A 16,323-nucleotide genomic window follows, 5' to 3' on the forward strand; every position below is an offset into this window, starting at 1 on the left:
GCATCATAAGCAAAGAAAAATTTTTTTCTGCAATTTATATCACATTTAGGCTTAATCATCCTAAAATACAGAGAACTCTTACATGTCAGAAGGAAAAGACCAAAAGTGTGATTTTTTTTTTTTAAAGGATAGTTTACAAAGAAAGAAATGCAAGTGGCCATTACATTTATGAAATGATGCTTAACCTCGGTCATAAGAAATGTGCAAACTAAAACTACACTGAGATATCATATCTCACCTATTAATTTGGAAAAAATTCCAAAAGTTTAATAACACAATATCTTGACAAGTCTGTTACAAGAGAGGCAGTTCCATACATTGTTGGTGGGAGTGCAAAACGGTGCAACCCCTATGAAGGTAGATTTTGTAATATCTCAGAGAATTACAGATACAGTTACTTCCTTTTCTAATAATACAATTTTAGGAATTTATTCTATAGGTATTGTTCACAAAGTTGAAATAACATTTGTATAGAGTTATTGGGACATTATTTATGCTGTTTATTATTATTTTTGGAAACAATGCAAAGGTTCTTCAGTGCAAGAACGGTTGAATAAACAGTGGCGTGTCCACTCAAATGAGTGCTGTGCCTCTGTTAAAACTAATGAGGAAGGTTTGTTTTTTGTGGGGGTATATGTGTCTTGATATGAAGTAATCTCCAGGATATATTGTTAACTTAAAAAAAAAAAGGTGTAGAAGAGTGTTGATAGTACATTACCTATTTTATAAGGAGGGAAAATAAAGGGAAAATATACATATTTGCAAAAAGAAATTCTAAAAGTAAATACCAGAAACTAATAAAAATGTTTACTGCTGGAGAGCAACAGAAATGGAGCTGAAGGCATGAAGAAAAAGCAACTTCCTCTGAGTATGCCTTTTTATAAATCTTTGACTTGTGAACCTGTAAATGTTTTTCAGAATGTAAAACTAAATCAAAAGAAGCAAATCCTAAAATTGAAAAAGAAAAAAAAAAGAAATTACCCTAACTGTAATCAAAATAGTAATATAATCACATAGGGAAAATCATTTTTCAAATAAGTTTGAAGTACTGTGCTTTGACTATAAATCCTTTAGTGGAAAAAAATGAGGATTATCAAATAATTATAATCCTCATTCAGTGGTTTGTTAATAGTGAGGTTGATACCATTTTGTAACATATATGTCATATGCACACACACACATATAATAGAGTAATGCAAATAAGTAATTATGTTCCTATTAGGAATAAGAATTTTCAAAGTTAGATAAGTAAGATACAAGTAAAAATTAAAAGATATTTTTAAAGTATTGGAATATTAAATTTGAATTGATAATAACAATATAAATTCTGTTTTTTAATGCTTTTTGTAACTTAATGCATTACAAACAGTATCAGTGAGCTCTCTTCGCACCCAGATTTTGGTTTCCACATATCATCCCCCACTAAAGGCAACCAGGATTCCATGGTTGTATTCTTGGTCCAGGTCCATGTTTTTTAACCTTTTCTTTTTTTTTTTTTTTATCAAATCCTATCCTATAGAGTATTTTTAGACTTTTTCCCTCCAATCACTCCCCACCACATGAAATTTTAGTAGTACAGATTACTTTATATCTGTTAATGTAATGTCGCCATATGAGGGATTACAAACCAATGAAATATCTAAGTTTTTTCACTTTCACCAAGAACTAGTTTTATTGAGGATGCATTATCTAGGGCACGGAAAGCTCAAGGTGATCCTGAGGCACGCTATAACAAAAACAAGGAAGCACTCAAGCCTGAAGAGGCTCCCACTGACCAGAACTGGATTGTTTTAGTATTAAAAAGAATAATTTACTATAATCAATTGAAGTGCACTAAACATGTGAACATCCACAAGCTCATAATGAATCTTACAAGAAAGAGAACAAAAATAATAATCATCTGCCACTGTTGGTGAATACTTTTTACCAACTCTTTCTTCTGAAAACTAATTAAAGGGAAATAAACAAGTCCCTTGGACTGCAAGGAGATCCAACCAGTCCATTCTGAAGGAGATCAACCCTGGGATCTCTTTGGAAGGAATGATGCTAAAGCTGAAACTCCAGTACTTTGGCCACCTCATGCGAAGAGTTGACTCATTGAAAAAGACTCTGATGCTGGGAGGGATTGGGGGCAGGAGGAGAAGGGGACGACCGAGGATGAGATGGCTGGATGGCATCACGGACTCGATGGACGTGAGTCTGGGTAAACTCCGGGAGATGGTGATGAACAGGGAGGCCTGGTGGGCTGCGATTCATGGGGTCGCAAAGAGTCGGACACGACTGAGCAACTGAACTGACTGACTGACTGAAACCCTTATCCTACCTGTTTAGTAAGAACTGCAGTTTTAATGTAATCAAATGGTGCCAGTTGAAGAGAGAAAGTTCTTCTTTACAGAAAATATGCCAGCTAATAAATATAGAAGACTTAGTAGAATTAGAAAATCACCACTTGACACTCTTAATAAAATAATTAAGGATCATCAGTGGATACTAACACAAAGAAATGTCAGTCAGGTTCCACAGTGCCAAAGGATCATCTATAATCAGAAGGGGAAACCCTTTCAGTGGTGAGATCTTGTGAGCCCTATTTAAACCTCATTAGTGAACTTAGCCTCACCTACCGATAGGAGATACAGGAGACACTGTTTCGACCCCTGGGTTGGGAAGATCCCCTGGAGTAGGAAATGGCAACCCACTCCAGTATTCTTGCCTGGAAAATCCCATGGACAGAGGAGCCTGGCGGGCTACAGTCTATGGGGTTGCAAAGCATTGGACACGACTGAGCATGCACGCACGCCAACTTAGTAGTAACTTAGTGGGATAATGAGATATTATGTGCCTCCAATATGATGGACATATTCAAGAATATTCTTTGAGTATTCTTGCCAAGGGGCTTCCCTGGTGGTTCAGAAGGTAAAGAGTCTGCCTGCAATGTCAGAGTGCCAATCTTCAAAGTCTACAAAAAATAAATGCTGGGGAGAGTGTGGAGAAAAGGGAGGCCTCCTTCACTGTTGGTAGGAATGCAAATTGGTGCAGCCACTCTGGAGAACAGTATGGAGGCTCCTTAAGAAACTAGGAATAAAACTACCATATGATCCAGAAATCCCACTTTTGGGCATATATCTAGAGAAAACCATAATTCGAAAAGATACATGCACCCCAAGATTCATGGAAGCACTATTTGCAGTAGCCAAGATATGGAAGCAACTAAATGTTCATCAGATAAATGGATGAAGAATATGTGATGCACACACACACACATATATATATATGAATATTAGCCATAAAAAGGATAAATAATGCCATTTGCAGCAACATGGATGGACCTAAAGATTATCATACTAAGTGAAATAAGTCGAAGATAAATATCATATGCTATTGCTTATATGTGGAATCTAAAGTATGATACAGGTGAACTTACTTATAAAACAGAAATAGACTCATAGATGTAGAAAACAAACTTATGATTACCAAAGGGGAAAGGGGGAAGAGGGATAAATTAGAAATTTGGTATTAACGTATACATACTACAATATATGAAGTAGATAACCAACAGGGACCTACTGTATAGCACAGGGAATTATATTCAAAATCTTGTAATATTGAATACAGTACATCCACAGTGGAAGTACAAATATCCACTTCTACTTCCAGTGGAAATGAATCTGAAAAAGAATATATATTTATATTCTGATAACTGAATCACTTTGCTGTATACCTTTATTGTATATAACATTATAAGTGAACTATGCTTCAATTTTTAAAAAAATTATCAAAACCTAAAAAAACATTTGAAATGTAAGCATTCATTTTTATACTACAGAAAAGAAAAACACTTGAATCATTGAATCAAGCCTTTTATATCTGACTTCTAGTTTCTAGGGATAGTGAAACAAGTTAAATGATTCTATGAGGAAGCAATCAGACAAATCCAGCGAGTGGAATATGACATTCTATGAGATAGCTGGCTTGTTTTTTCCAAAAGTCACTGTGAAAAAAATAAATAGGGGGAAGCTGTATTCTAGATTAAAAGAGACTTTTAAGACATAACAAAATGGAATGCATGGTCCATGTTTGGATCTTACTATGAAAGACATTTTGGGAATAATTGGGGGAAATTTGAATATGGATGGGGTATTTGATATTAGGGTATTTTTAAAGTTTATCTGGTGTATGGCTATATAGGAAAAATGTCTTGTACTTTAGAAATAATACTGAAGTATTACAGGTGAAATGTTTCATAATGTTTGTCATTTATTTTGAAAAACTTAAGCATGAAGAAATAGATGGAACAAATATGGCAAAATGTTAACATGTTAAATAAAGAAGATGAATACATAGGTATTGACTGTACTAGTCTTTCAAGTATTTTTTAAAAATGTTTGAAAATATTCATAACATACAGTTTAAAATATTAAAAATGGTTTGTATGAAGGATCCCTAGGACATGCTACTTCTCAGCCTAAGGAAGTGTAAGTCAGATTTGACTTATATTTAGAACTTGTGGCTGTTGAATTCTTCTTCATGGGCTTTTTTTTCCTTCCCTCTCTCTCCCTCACCTGTCCAGCCCTCTTTGACTCTATGCACAGCAACCAAGCCTCTGACAGCCCGTTTTCTCCACCTCGCACTCTTCATTCACCTACCCTACAACTCCAGCAGCGCTCTGAAAAGCCCCCTTGGTGTAAGTAATTCTCTTGGAACTGCGTAGGCAAGGCTGAGAGGGAATGGGGGGAGTGGAGGGATTGGCGAATGAGAGACTCATCCCAGGAGGGAAACAGAGATGAGGGCTGAAAGACCAGGACTAATCAGGCAAGAAGGCAGTCACACTTGCTGCTTCCAAGATGAAGGGCACATCTGTTTCCTCTCTCTCGTCCACCACCTCTGTCCTCCACATCCCCTCTGTCTTACTGGGAAAAGAGTGAAAGCGTTAGTTGCTCAGTCGTGTCTGACTCTTTGCAACCTATGGACTGTTGCCTGCCAGGCTCCTCTGTCTGTGGAATTCACCAGGCAAGAATACTGGGGTGGGTAGTCATTTCCCTTCTCCAGGAGATCTTCCCAAGCCAGGAGTTGAACCCAGGTCTCCTGCATTGCAGGTGGATTCTTTATCTCACTGGAGGGGCTCCTAAATGATAGTGGCTGAGGGGGTCCTTTGGGGAAGAAAAGATGAAGGCTGCGTTCTCCTTAGATCCCCATTTGGTTGTCCACAGCCTTCTCAAGTAAAAGTGACTTGGGAGGGACCCTGGATATATAGAAAAGCTGGGAGAAAGAAACTAGAATCAGTTACTGCTTTCTACATGTCCTTCCTTTCCAGTTGTCTGTTATCATTTGTTAGTTCAAGTTCAGGTGCTGCTTTTTCCCATCTCTTCTTTATAATCTCAGCCTATCACTATTTATCCTTGGTAACAGGGTGAACAGTGGAACCACAAAGAATTCTTAGGGTAATTGTAGGTAGGGAGAGAGATCAGTGGTGATCTCTGGGCGATTATGGGCAGGGACACCGGCAGTGGATATAAAATCAAACATGGCTTTTATTATTTTACTTGGATAGAACTGAAGCAAAGATTCGTATTTTAGCATTGGAGTAAGCTTGTAGAATTGTACGCTTCTGACACCCTTTATGCAGAAGAAGCTTTCCTTCCTGACACCAAGAATTCTTCCCCTGAATTTCAGATTATTCTATACTCACCTTGCCATTGAGCCTTTTTCTCTGTCCAGTAGTGTTTATAGGTTCTGTGCCCTAGAAATCTTACCTTTCTTCAACTTCTGTTTTCTGTCTGAATTCTTTGATTTGTCTGAAACTACTAGCTGAATATTAAAGCTACTGCTTCATCATCCTTGGGTGAACTCAGCTTACATCTTTTTTCTTCTTTTTTTAAAATCTCAGTATCAGATGTGTAGTTCACTTATAAACATTTCCTTTGGGGTCTGTCTGCCCTCAATAGGCCTTGTTGATCCTAAACCACATTCATCTTTTTTTTCTGCTTGAAGCATGCCTCCTATGATCCTTTACAAAAAAGAGATAGCTGGCATTCCTTAAACTCAAAGATTAATGAATCATTGAGTTTTCAGACTCAGGCTTACCAACTCTCCCAGTTCCCCTGATGGCAATATATTCAGGCGTCCTTTATTTCCAAAATCTATCATTGTTGATATTAGAGTGGTTTAAATATAAAGCTATAGTACCATCAATAAATACAATATTTACAAAGGGAAAGGTAAATTAGTTCCCTGTAAGGATCAGTGAAGAAGTAGAGGTTGGGGTAGGAGTTGTCCCACAGTGTAATTAAAGCCTTAAGTCTTTCATTTTACTACTGTCAGAATCTAGGAAATTCATTTTTATATTTTATATTATATAATATCCATAAACCTGGAACACTGTGTGTCCCAAAACTTAGAGGGTCCTAACCTGGATCTGTGGATGGATTTCAGGGTAAAGTCTACAAACTCTAGGAATTATATGTAAACATTAGCGAGGATATCCATATGCACATTTTTCTGGGAAGATAGTCCATGATTTTCATTAGAATTTCAAAGGGGTCAGTGACCTCCAGAAAGGTTAATTAAGAACTGCTGCTGTTCTATGGCAGTCTGCCATCTTTGAGTAAATCACTTTCCTTCCTAATGCTCTGATTCACAAAGTTTTTCTACATTTTCCTGCTTACTTGTTCCTTGGGTAGTAAACAATGATTACATCTGCCCCAGAAATAAGCTTTAAAGAAACAATTCTTTTTTTTTTTTTTTTAAAGAAACAATTCTTAATGAAAGATGTATGTCAGATTTAACTGGGAGTGTTTTAACATCCCACACCTTTGTGTCTATCTACAGAATTAGGATTTCTGAAGATAGAACCTGGAAATATATATTTTTTAAAAATTTCCCATAATTTTGGTATGTAACCCTAATTATGAACCACTGATATGAAGTGTTCATATGCTTCCAAAGTAGGAATGAGGTTATCATGGGAATTTGGAGTTGGAATGGGCGTACATTTATGAAAGAACTGGATGAAGTGGGCCTCAGTACTCACTCTGAAATCTTAGCTGTCCCTTAGTGTTACTCCAGTAGTACACATTAGGCCAGAGCAACAGTTCCTGGGCTAGGCTAACTTAGGAGTCTCTGCATAACTTAGGAAGAATTCAGACCCTCAGTCCCCAAGACATGAGTAATAAAGACCGTCTGTTCTGGCATTTGAACTACAGACACAGAGTAGAGCCAGTACTTCCAGCTTGTCTGACTTGGTCTCCTGGCTTTGCTTTGCAGACAGCAGCGGCCCTTCCAGCACTGTGTCCAGTGCTGGTCCTTCCTCTCCTACTGCAGTGGATGGTAACTGCCCTTTTGGCTTCAGTGATCAGCCCTCCGTAAGCTCACGTGTGACTGAAGAATATCAAGGCCTTGGGCTGCTCCAGGAGGCCCCTGGGAGTGGCACACGAGAGCCCCCTTTAGAAGGGCAGCAAGAGCCTTTTGAACAAAACCAGTCCCCACAGGAACCACCTGTGGAAACCAACCAGCCATGCCAGGCAGTTGCTGAGGCGGTCAGCCAACCATGCCAGGACATCCCTGAAGAGGTCAACCAGCCATGCCAGCAGGTCTCTGACATCTGCCAGCCATGTGAGGAGAACCATGATGATGTTAACCAGACATGCCAGGAGGTCCCTCAAATCAGCCAACCATGCGAGGATGCCAGCCAGCTGTACCAGAAAGTCTCCAAGGAAGCTTGTGAACTTTGCCAGAACTCTGAGGAGGTCAACCAGCCATGCCAGGGGGTCCCTGTAGAGAGTGGCAAGCTGGTCCATGGGTTCCCTGTAGGGGTTGGTGGCCTGGCCCAGGAAGTCCTTGGGGAAGTTGGCAGGCCCACCCAAAAGATCCCTGAGGAGCTCAGCCAATCATGCCAGGAATTCTCTGTGGACATTGGCAGGCTGGCCCAAGAGGCTTCTGCAATCAATTTGTTGTCTCGGGACACACCTGAGGTTGATAACCCTCCCCTAGAATTCCCTGGGGAGGGTTCTCTGCAGGCCCAGGAGGTCTCAGAGTGGGTGAATCAGCAGCAGTCCTATGTGGTCCCTGAGCTGATTGACCAGCTGTCCGGGGAGGAAGTTCCCCAAGTCCAGTGTCCACCTAGCAATGCAGACCCTCAGAGCCAGTCTCTAGCTCCTGGCCAGAACACCCCCCTTCCACCAGCAACATATGATTCGTCATTTTCTCATTAGTGGTGTCACACTCTACCAGCCATTTGAGCTAGCGACTTGTTCTGTTGCCTAACTCACCTGCCAGCATTAAGGCCTTGAATCTCACCGGAGGTGTCTGAGGAAGCAGTCCTCTTGGCACTGAAGCACATCTGTGCCAGGGCTGGGCTTGGGGAGGAGCCAATTTCATGTTCAAAGCAGCCATTGACTTCTCACCCAGCCATCAGACTTGAATACGATTTCCTTCAAGGGTTAGACGGGTCTATCATTACCTATCATCCTCTGATCATCCCAGGAAATCCAAGACTGGTAAAGGAAATACCATTTAACTGCTGAAGACACCATCTACGGGTACAAAAGGGACTCCAAGGTCTCCACTTTTCTGGGAAGTATTCACAACTTTTCAAGTTACCCTTTGACTATATGTGCATTTGGGGGACACTTGTCTTTGTTAGCATCCTCAGGTGGGCCCAGGATGGTTGTCTGAAACATCTGGGAAAAAAGAGAGCTCCTTTCCCCAGCAAACATCCATCATGACCACTAATTTTTAGATTGGGCTTATGGGTGTTTCCGTATCATCCCCAAGCACCCTCTCGGCCCTAGTCCTATTCCTCTGGGCAGTAGCTCTAGGGAAAAACAGGTATTAGATTGCTGTGAAAATTTCAGAGTAACCTACTTAAAATGCAGTGGGGTTTTTGGCTAATCTGTAAAGTTGGGCCTCCTTTTGTTGAGAGGCTATATGGCTTAGGAAATGTTGTAGTAGAAAAAATCAGGTTCTATTTTAAGCAATCAGCAGAGATCAATATTGTACAGACATGAGCAAAGATTATATATATATATATATATATTTCCGTAGTCGCGCCAGGGACAGACTGGCCAAAGACCAAATACTCCAGGGTCCCCAAGAGATTTGTCCTTATATCATTATGTCTTTAGGGCCAGGTGTGATTATGAAGCTTTTCCCAAAGACCTGGGGTTGGGAATGGAGATGAGTAAGAGAGGTTGGAGGGGAGGGCTGGAACATTATGAGTGCCCAATAAATAAGAAGTAATAAAAATCATAGTGGTGGTGATGATGTCCTTGTGAATTCAAGAATGATTATGAATGTAGATCAAGCATGTCTGTTGACTGAATTAATCTGAACCAGTCAGAAGCTATTGTAGTTGAGCAGGAATGGGCAATAAAAATATGGAGATAGGCATCCCAGGAAGTCCTTATGACTGTCAGCCCACCGTCCCAACATTTCTTAAATGAGTCGTGTTACCAGGAAGAGAGGTTCTCTCTGTGAAGCGCCAAAGGTACAATGCCTTCTCGCCAGATTGTTGGAATCACTCTCATTTTAACTCTGATGCTTGGGAGTGTCAGGAGGAGTTGATATATAGGGGTTATGCTCTTTCTTTACCCCCTTGACGTCTTTACACTGGGAGAGCCGGGAACACTAGGAAGACTGGAATATCCCCCTCCCCATGTATTCACACTTATAATGTGGCCTCTCCTGACATACCCAGGACTATAAAGGGTTTCACTGCAGGGGAAAATCCAACAGTTTACTTGCTGGAAATCCTGAAAGCTGTTTACAATCTCAATAGGCTCTGGATCTCATGGAGCCCCCTCAACTCCTTGCCTCTTTGATGTTCTCCTGTGCAAGGTTCTGGGGCTTCCCTGGTGGGTCAGAGGGTGAAGCATCTGCCTGCAAATGTGGGAGACCTGGGTTCGATCCCTGGGTCAGGAAGATCCCCTGGAGAAGGAAATGGCAACCCACTCCAGTATTCTTGCCTGGAGAATCCCATGGATGGAGGCGCCTGGAAGGCTACAGTCCACAGAGTCGGATTCAGACACGACTGAGCGACTTCACTTTGTGCAAGGTGTCTGATGCTGATTATTTGGCCCTAAGCTCTTGACCCCATGGTACGTAGTTCCCCTTCTTCAGAGACACTGCCCCCACCCGCTTCGGCTTCTCTCCCCTCTCCCAAACCAAACGTGTGTCCCTACGCTCAGTTCCTATTCCCCATCCTTGGGCACTCTCACCGGTTTTTAGAAGTTATGCTGGCTTCCCGTAACTTTTTCGCCCTTCACTCACCCTGTATTCTTAGGCCTGCCTGGGTCTTGGAACTGCCTCCAGTCATCAAAGGCACTGAGGTAAATGACAACACTGGTAGAAGCAGAGAGGCAGAAGCCAGGGCCCAGCAACTGAGCAGTGTGTAGTCAGAAAAAGCCTAAGCCTCACTGGAGCATCTGTAACGAACTGGATTTATTGTTAGAGTTGGAGGCGGCTCCTTTACAGCAGCTGGGAACTAGAGCAGGGAAGAGTGGGGAGGAGCAGAGCACAGCAGCGCGGGAGAGTGGGGGCTGGAAGAACACAGGCGGGCTCGATCTGTTTCCACAGTCATTTGGCAGAGAAGCCGAGTCCTGACAAGAGCGTCTGGATTTCTCAGTCCCGCAGCAGTCTGGCAGAGCTCTTATTGGCTTGCTTGGGGTGAGGTCCTCTCCCAGGGTGGTATTTTCGGCCTGTTTTCATCTCCCTCAGTCAGAGTTCAGCCTTAGCTCAGCTTCCTCTCCCTCTTGCCTTCCTCCCTCTCCTTATCCCCAAGTCCTCTGGCATGGCCTCCGCCTCCCAGATCCTCTGTCCCAGAGTGTGGAGCTGGAAAGGCAGCCAGCGTCCCCATTTCAGCTGCAGGATGGCAGAATGGAATGTTGGGGGAGTCACACATTGCCGGGGTGTCAAGTGTTGGGATGTCAGGCAGTGGCTTTTAACCCATTACACACCAGGCCACAGCAGGTGACCACATGCAGATAAGCCAAGCAGGAATGAGAAGGGATCAGGAGAGTTGGAATGGGTGGGCGAAAATCTCCGAAGGTCAGGGAGCTTGGAAAGATTCCGCAAGTGATGCCGGGCTCTCCTTGCTCCTTTGTGCTGCCCAGCAGGTCTGGACTGGGCATGGCTCTGGGATGTGAATGGTATGAAGCAGGGGCTGGGAGGATAAGCTCCTTTCTTCTCCTCACCTATCTGTTGGTCCGAAAAGAGCTTCAGGTTTTGGATTGAGACATTGAGACACGGAGGGAAGCAGTGGGACAGTGTAGGAGTGGCGTACCCCCAGATCCCTGCCGGAACCCAGACTCTGATGGGGAAGGGAATGGGAGATGGGCCGAAGGGCGCAGCTCTGAACACCTCACTGACAGTATCCTGCCTCCAGGTCACATAAATTACTACTGGAAGTCCTTCTGTGGGATGCTAAATTAAGTAGATTAAGAGGTCCCTGGGGCTGGGGATATGACCTCCCTCCATGAGGGAGGAGGCTGCTCGCTGAGGCCCATCCTCACTCTCCACTCCATCACCAGCATTGGGCAGTGCTAAGAGAGGGTGTCACTCCAGGGTCCTCAAGCATCAGATGACCTTGTGTCCTAATTTTGCATTCTCTCCCTATCCTAATCCCGGTTACCTTTGGTTTGGAGACTCCTTTCAGACGTGGATGAGGGGGAAGGATGACCCCTCCTGTTAAGCCCAGCCTAAGTTCCCGTGAGACATCCTGTCCACCCCACCCCCTCCCCCAACTCCCATGTCCCTCAACCCCAAAGGACTCAGCAGTAGCCATCGTCTAAGGGAGCTGGGGGAGCGGATCCTCGGGGAAGGGAGAGTGGCTCTTTCAGAACTCAATCTTGCAGGCAGGGAAGGACTCGTCCTGCATGACCACGGTGCTGCTGCTGGCCAGGACTAGAACGTTCAGCTGCTGCTGCTGCTCATGGGTCTGCTGGTACCACTCACGCGTCACCTCTGTGTCATGAGTAGGGATCAGAGTTACCTGGGTAGGAGACAAAACAGCCTGAGGTGAGAATGGGGAGGGAAGGGAAGTCGGGGGATGGGCACCTGATGGTTCAGGAAGGACCAGAGCAAAGGCTCCATCCTCCTTCCATGAACAGAGACTGTGTTCACTGTTGCTCTGAGCAAACTCTGACCAGACCTCCTCCCTGCTGTTTCTTGCCACTCACCTGAAGATTCTCCCCCCACTGGGCCTTGCCCTCCAGCAGGGCATCCAGCACAGCCCTGCTCGGCTCGCCATTGGCAGGGTCGTTCCCACTGACCACATAGTAGGATGCACGCACTCGTCGGAAGAAGTCAAGGTCAGCAGTCTTGCCGCTGCAGTGATTCGGGATGTAGGCGAGATCCACATAGACAGGGGCACCAGAGCCGCCCTTGGAACCCAAGGCTGCTGTAGAGACAACACAGGACCCGTTGTAGAGGGAGAGAGAATTCTTTTGGCAACCGTCTTCCTTCCTCCCACTGGAGCCCCTAACCAGCCCACACCCAGACCCAAACCAGTCTCCCACTCTCCACGTTATACTTACTTGGTCCTGCCTTGAGTCCATTGACTAAGCCTTTGGACATGGGGCTGTGTCCATCCTTTTCCTCTGCTGGGGTGACCTGGCTTGCAGTACTGCGTGGTCGGGGTGGGACCCGGGAGGCTCGATCTGCAGTCCCTTTACCAGGGGTGGGTGAGCGTTTTCCCCGAAGATCCAGACGGCGGGCAGGAGACGCTGGCTTGGCCCTACCCGGGGCCCTGCGGCCAACTCTCCCCTGTGCCTTCTCCTTATCCCGTAGCCTCTCTACCCTTCCAGACTCTGAGCTGAGCCCCTCGGGGTCAGCCATGCACACGTCAGGACGGGGAGGGGCTGGCCGAGGGTCTGGCTGGGGGAGCGGGGGCGGGTCATGGCCGGGCCTGGGATGGTGAGTCCCACTGACCCCACCAGCTTTGTCCACAGGCAGGAAGTCCCCATCTTCATCCGAGTCGAGGGCTGCCTCAGCTGTGATGGACGGACACTCCTCAGTTTCTGGAGGAACGTCAGAATCTGACTGTGAGGAGCCTGAGTCGCTGGCTGACGTTGGGGGTGTCTCATCTGCCACGGGGCACGGGCCCCCTGTGGCCCCTGGGGCTCCTGCCCGGCGCCGCCCCCCCCTCCCTACTAGCCGAGCCTCCTCAGTTGAGGGGTCACTGTCATCCATGGACCGAGGCAGAGGAGGGTTCAGGAAGGAGGGGGAGAGCTCCCCGCGGTGGGGCCGGGGTTCAGCGGCACAGCCCTGGGGCCCAGCCTCCGTCTCGGGGGAGCCGCTTCTAGGCTGGTCTCCAGGGGCGGCTCCAGGGCACGGCGGCTGCTCAGGGGAGAGCAGCGTGTCAGGCCGGGGGCTCCTCTCGGCTCCCTCAGGCCAGGCCCCACGCTCCCAGGCAGGGCAGGCCTCAGCCTCGGCTGGGGCAGGGCCCAGGGGCTTGGGGCTGGTTTCAGTTGGACCATTGGTGGCACCATCTCGGGAGGGACTCTGGGAGGGGCTTGGCTTCTTGGCAGCTGCTCCTGAGCACTCCAGGCGACAGGGCAGGGTGCCGTCATCCATATCCCCGGGCAGGCTCGGAGCCGGAGCTGGGGCCAAGTCCAGGGACACTGGAGGGGCTGGGCTCAGAGAAGCGAGGTCCCAGAGGCCGTGAGCAGTGGCTTCCATTCCTGGGACCAGCTCTACGGACCCTGGTTCTGCAGCTCCCAGACCCGGAGGGAAGCGCTCAGCCACACTTGAAATCACAGGTGTGGTGGCCTCCGAGGAGGAGCCTTCAGACAGCACGGGAGAGGCGGGCCTAGGCAGACTGGAGAGGAGAGGGGCGCCGGGAGATCCGGGTGATGGGAGCTGGGGCAGCGACGAGTCCAGGCTGGGGGCCTTGGTCACTTCGAGGTACTCATCATGCCGGGCTCTGGCGGGGGGCCCTGGAGCCAAAGCCAAAGCCCGGTCCCCAGAGAAGGCAAGCGACCCACAGGGTGCTGAGCGGGGTTCTGCTGGGGAGGGCAGCTGTGGAGGTGCCGGCTGCAGTGAGGAGAAGCCAAAGGCTGATGCAGGGAAGTCCAGGCTGGGTCGGGCAGGACCCAGGTGTGAGTCTGAGGAAGGGCTGGTACATGCCTCGCTTTCGGGCCACAAGGCAGAGGGGCCAGCGGGCGTGGGGTATGGGGGACTTGGGGACTGGGCCTCTTTTTCGGGTTGCTCCCGAGCCCCCTTCTCCAGCTCCGAGTCACTGGGGCTGTCATCCCAGGGACCTCGGCCTGGTTCCTTGGGGGAAGGGGTTCTCCGATCTGGACTGCAGCTCAGGATGTGACCATTCAGCGGCGGGCTTGGGCCTTGGCTCTGGGGGATAGGAGCACGGGGGGGTACTGCAGGTGGGGTGAGGCTGGAGTCCATGCCTAGCCCTGGCTCAGGCTCCTGCCTGGGGGGCACAGTGGGTCCTGCCAGAGCTGCATAGCTGAAGGCCGGAGTGTCGAATTGGAGGTGATGGGGTGAGACAGGAGATGAAAGCTCCTTCTCTGCAGGTGTGTCTCGGCCAGCAGCTTCCTCCTTGGTTGAGATGTGGGGGGGCCAGTCCCCAGCAGCTCCAAGCGGAGGCTCTCTAGTGGGGCAGGCGGGACCCAGCCCCGTAAGCATCATCTGCTCGTAGATGTCTGCGTACTGGAAGCTCCGCTCGTCCGGATATGGAGTGGGCTCTCTCTGCTCTGGCTCAGTCTGCTCGGGCTCCTCAGAGGCATGGCTCTCGCTGGCCTTGGGGACCTGTGAGCTCTGGGGGCTGTGGTCAGGAACCCCCACTTCTTCCTCCCTTTCCTCTTCGGCCTTGCGGTAGTCCTTCCCTAGCGGGGAGTATGGCCCGCCTTCCAGCTCAGCTGCCCCCTCCTGCACTGCAGCCACCACGCCATCATCCTCAGCTGCGCCCCAGGAGAAGGGTGCACGAGTGTGTGGCTCTGGGGCAGGCGTCGGGGGAGCGGGAGCTGGGGAGAGGGGTGCAGGGGGCAGAGGTCTGTCCTTGGGCACCCATGGTGGGATGTCAGCCAGCCAGGAGCGGGTAGTGGGTTCATCCCTCATGGGTGGCAGGAGCTTAGGATCTGGGATGGGGCTCTCTTGCCCCGGGGCCGGCAGAACCCTCTGTCCAGCCATCTCAGGCGGGGAGGCCGGAGGAGAGATGATCTCAAAGGGGGAGCGGGTCAGCTTGTCCTCTTCCTCTGGTGGCAGCCCAACTGGTGACTCCGCAAGCCAGCGCTCCACCTCCAGCCCCTTCTGTGGTGCGGGCTCCTGAAAGCCCTTGAAGTCCGAGGCCCAGGGACTCTGGGGTGTGTGCTCCAAGGGGGGCACTTCCTGCTCATCGTCCGGCCCCTCATCGAGGAAGGTGCTCTCCCGCTCTTCTGTGTACCGTGGCCGGGCCCCCGGGCCCCCCAGCTCATGAGGGAACCAGACCTTCCGCTCGCAGCTCAGCTCCTGCCAGTACGTGTCCTGCTCCAGGACCACATCCTCTCTGCCCCTCCAGTACCTGTCCTCCTGCTCAGATGTGTCCTCCCACGTCCGGGCAGGCTCTTTCTGTTCTCCAGCCGGTTCTCTGCTGCTTGGAGGTGTTTCTTGCCACTCCTGGACCACATCCTGCTCCTTCCGGTACTTCTCCTCCTGCTCCCAGGCCTTGTCCTCCTGCACTGGGCTCTCTTCCAGCCCCAGAGCTTTCCTCTTCTCCAGCACAGCTTCTTCTTTCTGTTCCACAGTCTTGACTTTTTCTGGAGATTTTTCCTCTAGGATCTTTTCCTTCAGTGCCATGGTTTTATCCTCCTGCACAGGGCTCTCCTGCTCCTGAGTTTTGTCCTTCTCTTCCAGAAATTTATCTTTTTGTTCAGTGGCCTTAATGGTTTGTTCAAGTGCTTCAGCCTTCTGTTCGAGAGCCCAGTATTTTTGTGCTAAGGCCTGGTCCTTCTGTTCTGGGGCCTGGTCCTTCTGGGCCTTGTCTTTCTCTTCTGGGGCCTTGTCCTGTTCAGAGGCTTCATCTCTCTGTTCTAAGGCCTTGCCCTTCAGTTCAGGGGCCGTGTCTTCTGGAACAGTGTCTTTATGTTCCAAGTCTCTGATTTTTTGTTCTAAGATTTTATCTTTCTCTTCTGGGACCTTGTCCTCCTGTTCTAGGGCCTTGTCTTTTGCTTCTAAGCCTCTCTCTTTAGGTTCTAAGTCTTTATCTTTTCCTTCCGGGGCCTGGGCCTTCTGATCCGGGACTGTGTCCCTGTGTTCTAAGCCTCTGTCTTTAGGTTCTAAGTCTCTGTCCTTTCCTTCCAGGGCCTGGTCCTTCTGATCCGGGACTGTGTCCTTGTG

At 48.0% G+C, this 16,323-nt stretch overlaps 2 protein-coding genes across 9 annotated transcripts in view; one reads left to right on the top strand and one right to left on the bottom strand.

Annotated features, from left to right (window-relative positions):
* PPIP5K1 (diphosphoinositol pentakisphosphate kinase 1) overlaps positions 1-9,245 on the top strand; it is a 40,284-nt gene extending 31,039 nt beyond the window's left edge. For all 7 annotated transcript variants that reach the window (XM_040256667.1, XM_040256664.1, XM_040256669.1 and 4 more), the window contains 2 exons: positions 4,568-4,681; positions 7,261-9,245. In XM_040256667.1, coding sequence (XP_040112601.1) covers positions 4,568-4,681; positions 7,261-8,207 — 1,061 coding nt within the window. In that variant the 3' untranslated portion in view covers positions 8,208-9,245. The remainder of the gene's footprint in view (positions 1-4,567; positions 4,682-7,260) is intronic.
* A 1,174-nt stretch (positions 9,246-10,419) lies between these two features.
* The window catches only part of MAP1A (microtubule associated protein 1A), a 20,321-nt gene continuing 14,417 nt past the window's right edge, over positions 10,420-16,323 (bottom strand). The window contains exons 6-8 of one of the 2 annotated variants that reach the window (XM_040256673.1): positions 12,528-16,206; positions 12,171-12,391; positions 10,420-11,983 (exon numbers count right to left, since the gene is read on the bottom strand). In XM_040256673.1, the coding sequence (XP_040112607.1) occupies positions 11,828-11,983; positions 12,171-12,391; positions 12,528-16,206 (4,056 nt within the window). In that variant the 3' untranslated portion in view covers positions 10,420-11,827. Of the gene's footprint in view, positions 11,984-12,170; positions 12,392-12,527; positions 16,291-16,323 lie in introns of both variants that reach the window. The other variant, XM_040256672.1, reaches the window with a different exon arrangement.

Source organism: Oryx dammah, unplaced genomic scaffold (genome assembly GCF_014754425.2).
Source record: "Oryx dammah isolate SB20612 unplaced genomic scaffold, SCBI_Odam_1.1 HiC_scaffold_16, whole genome shotgun sequence".
Taxonomy (NCBI): Eukaryota; Metazoa; Chordata; class Mammalia; order Artiodactyla; family Bovidae; genus Oryx; species Oryx dammah.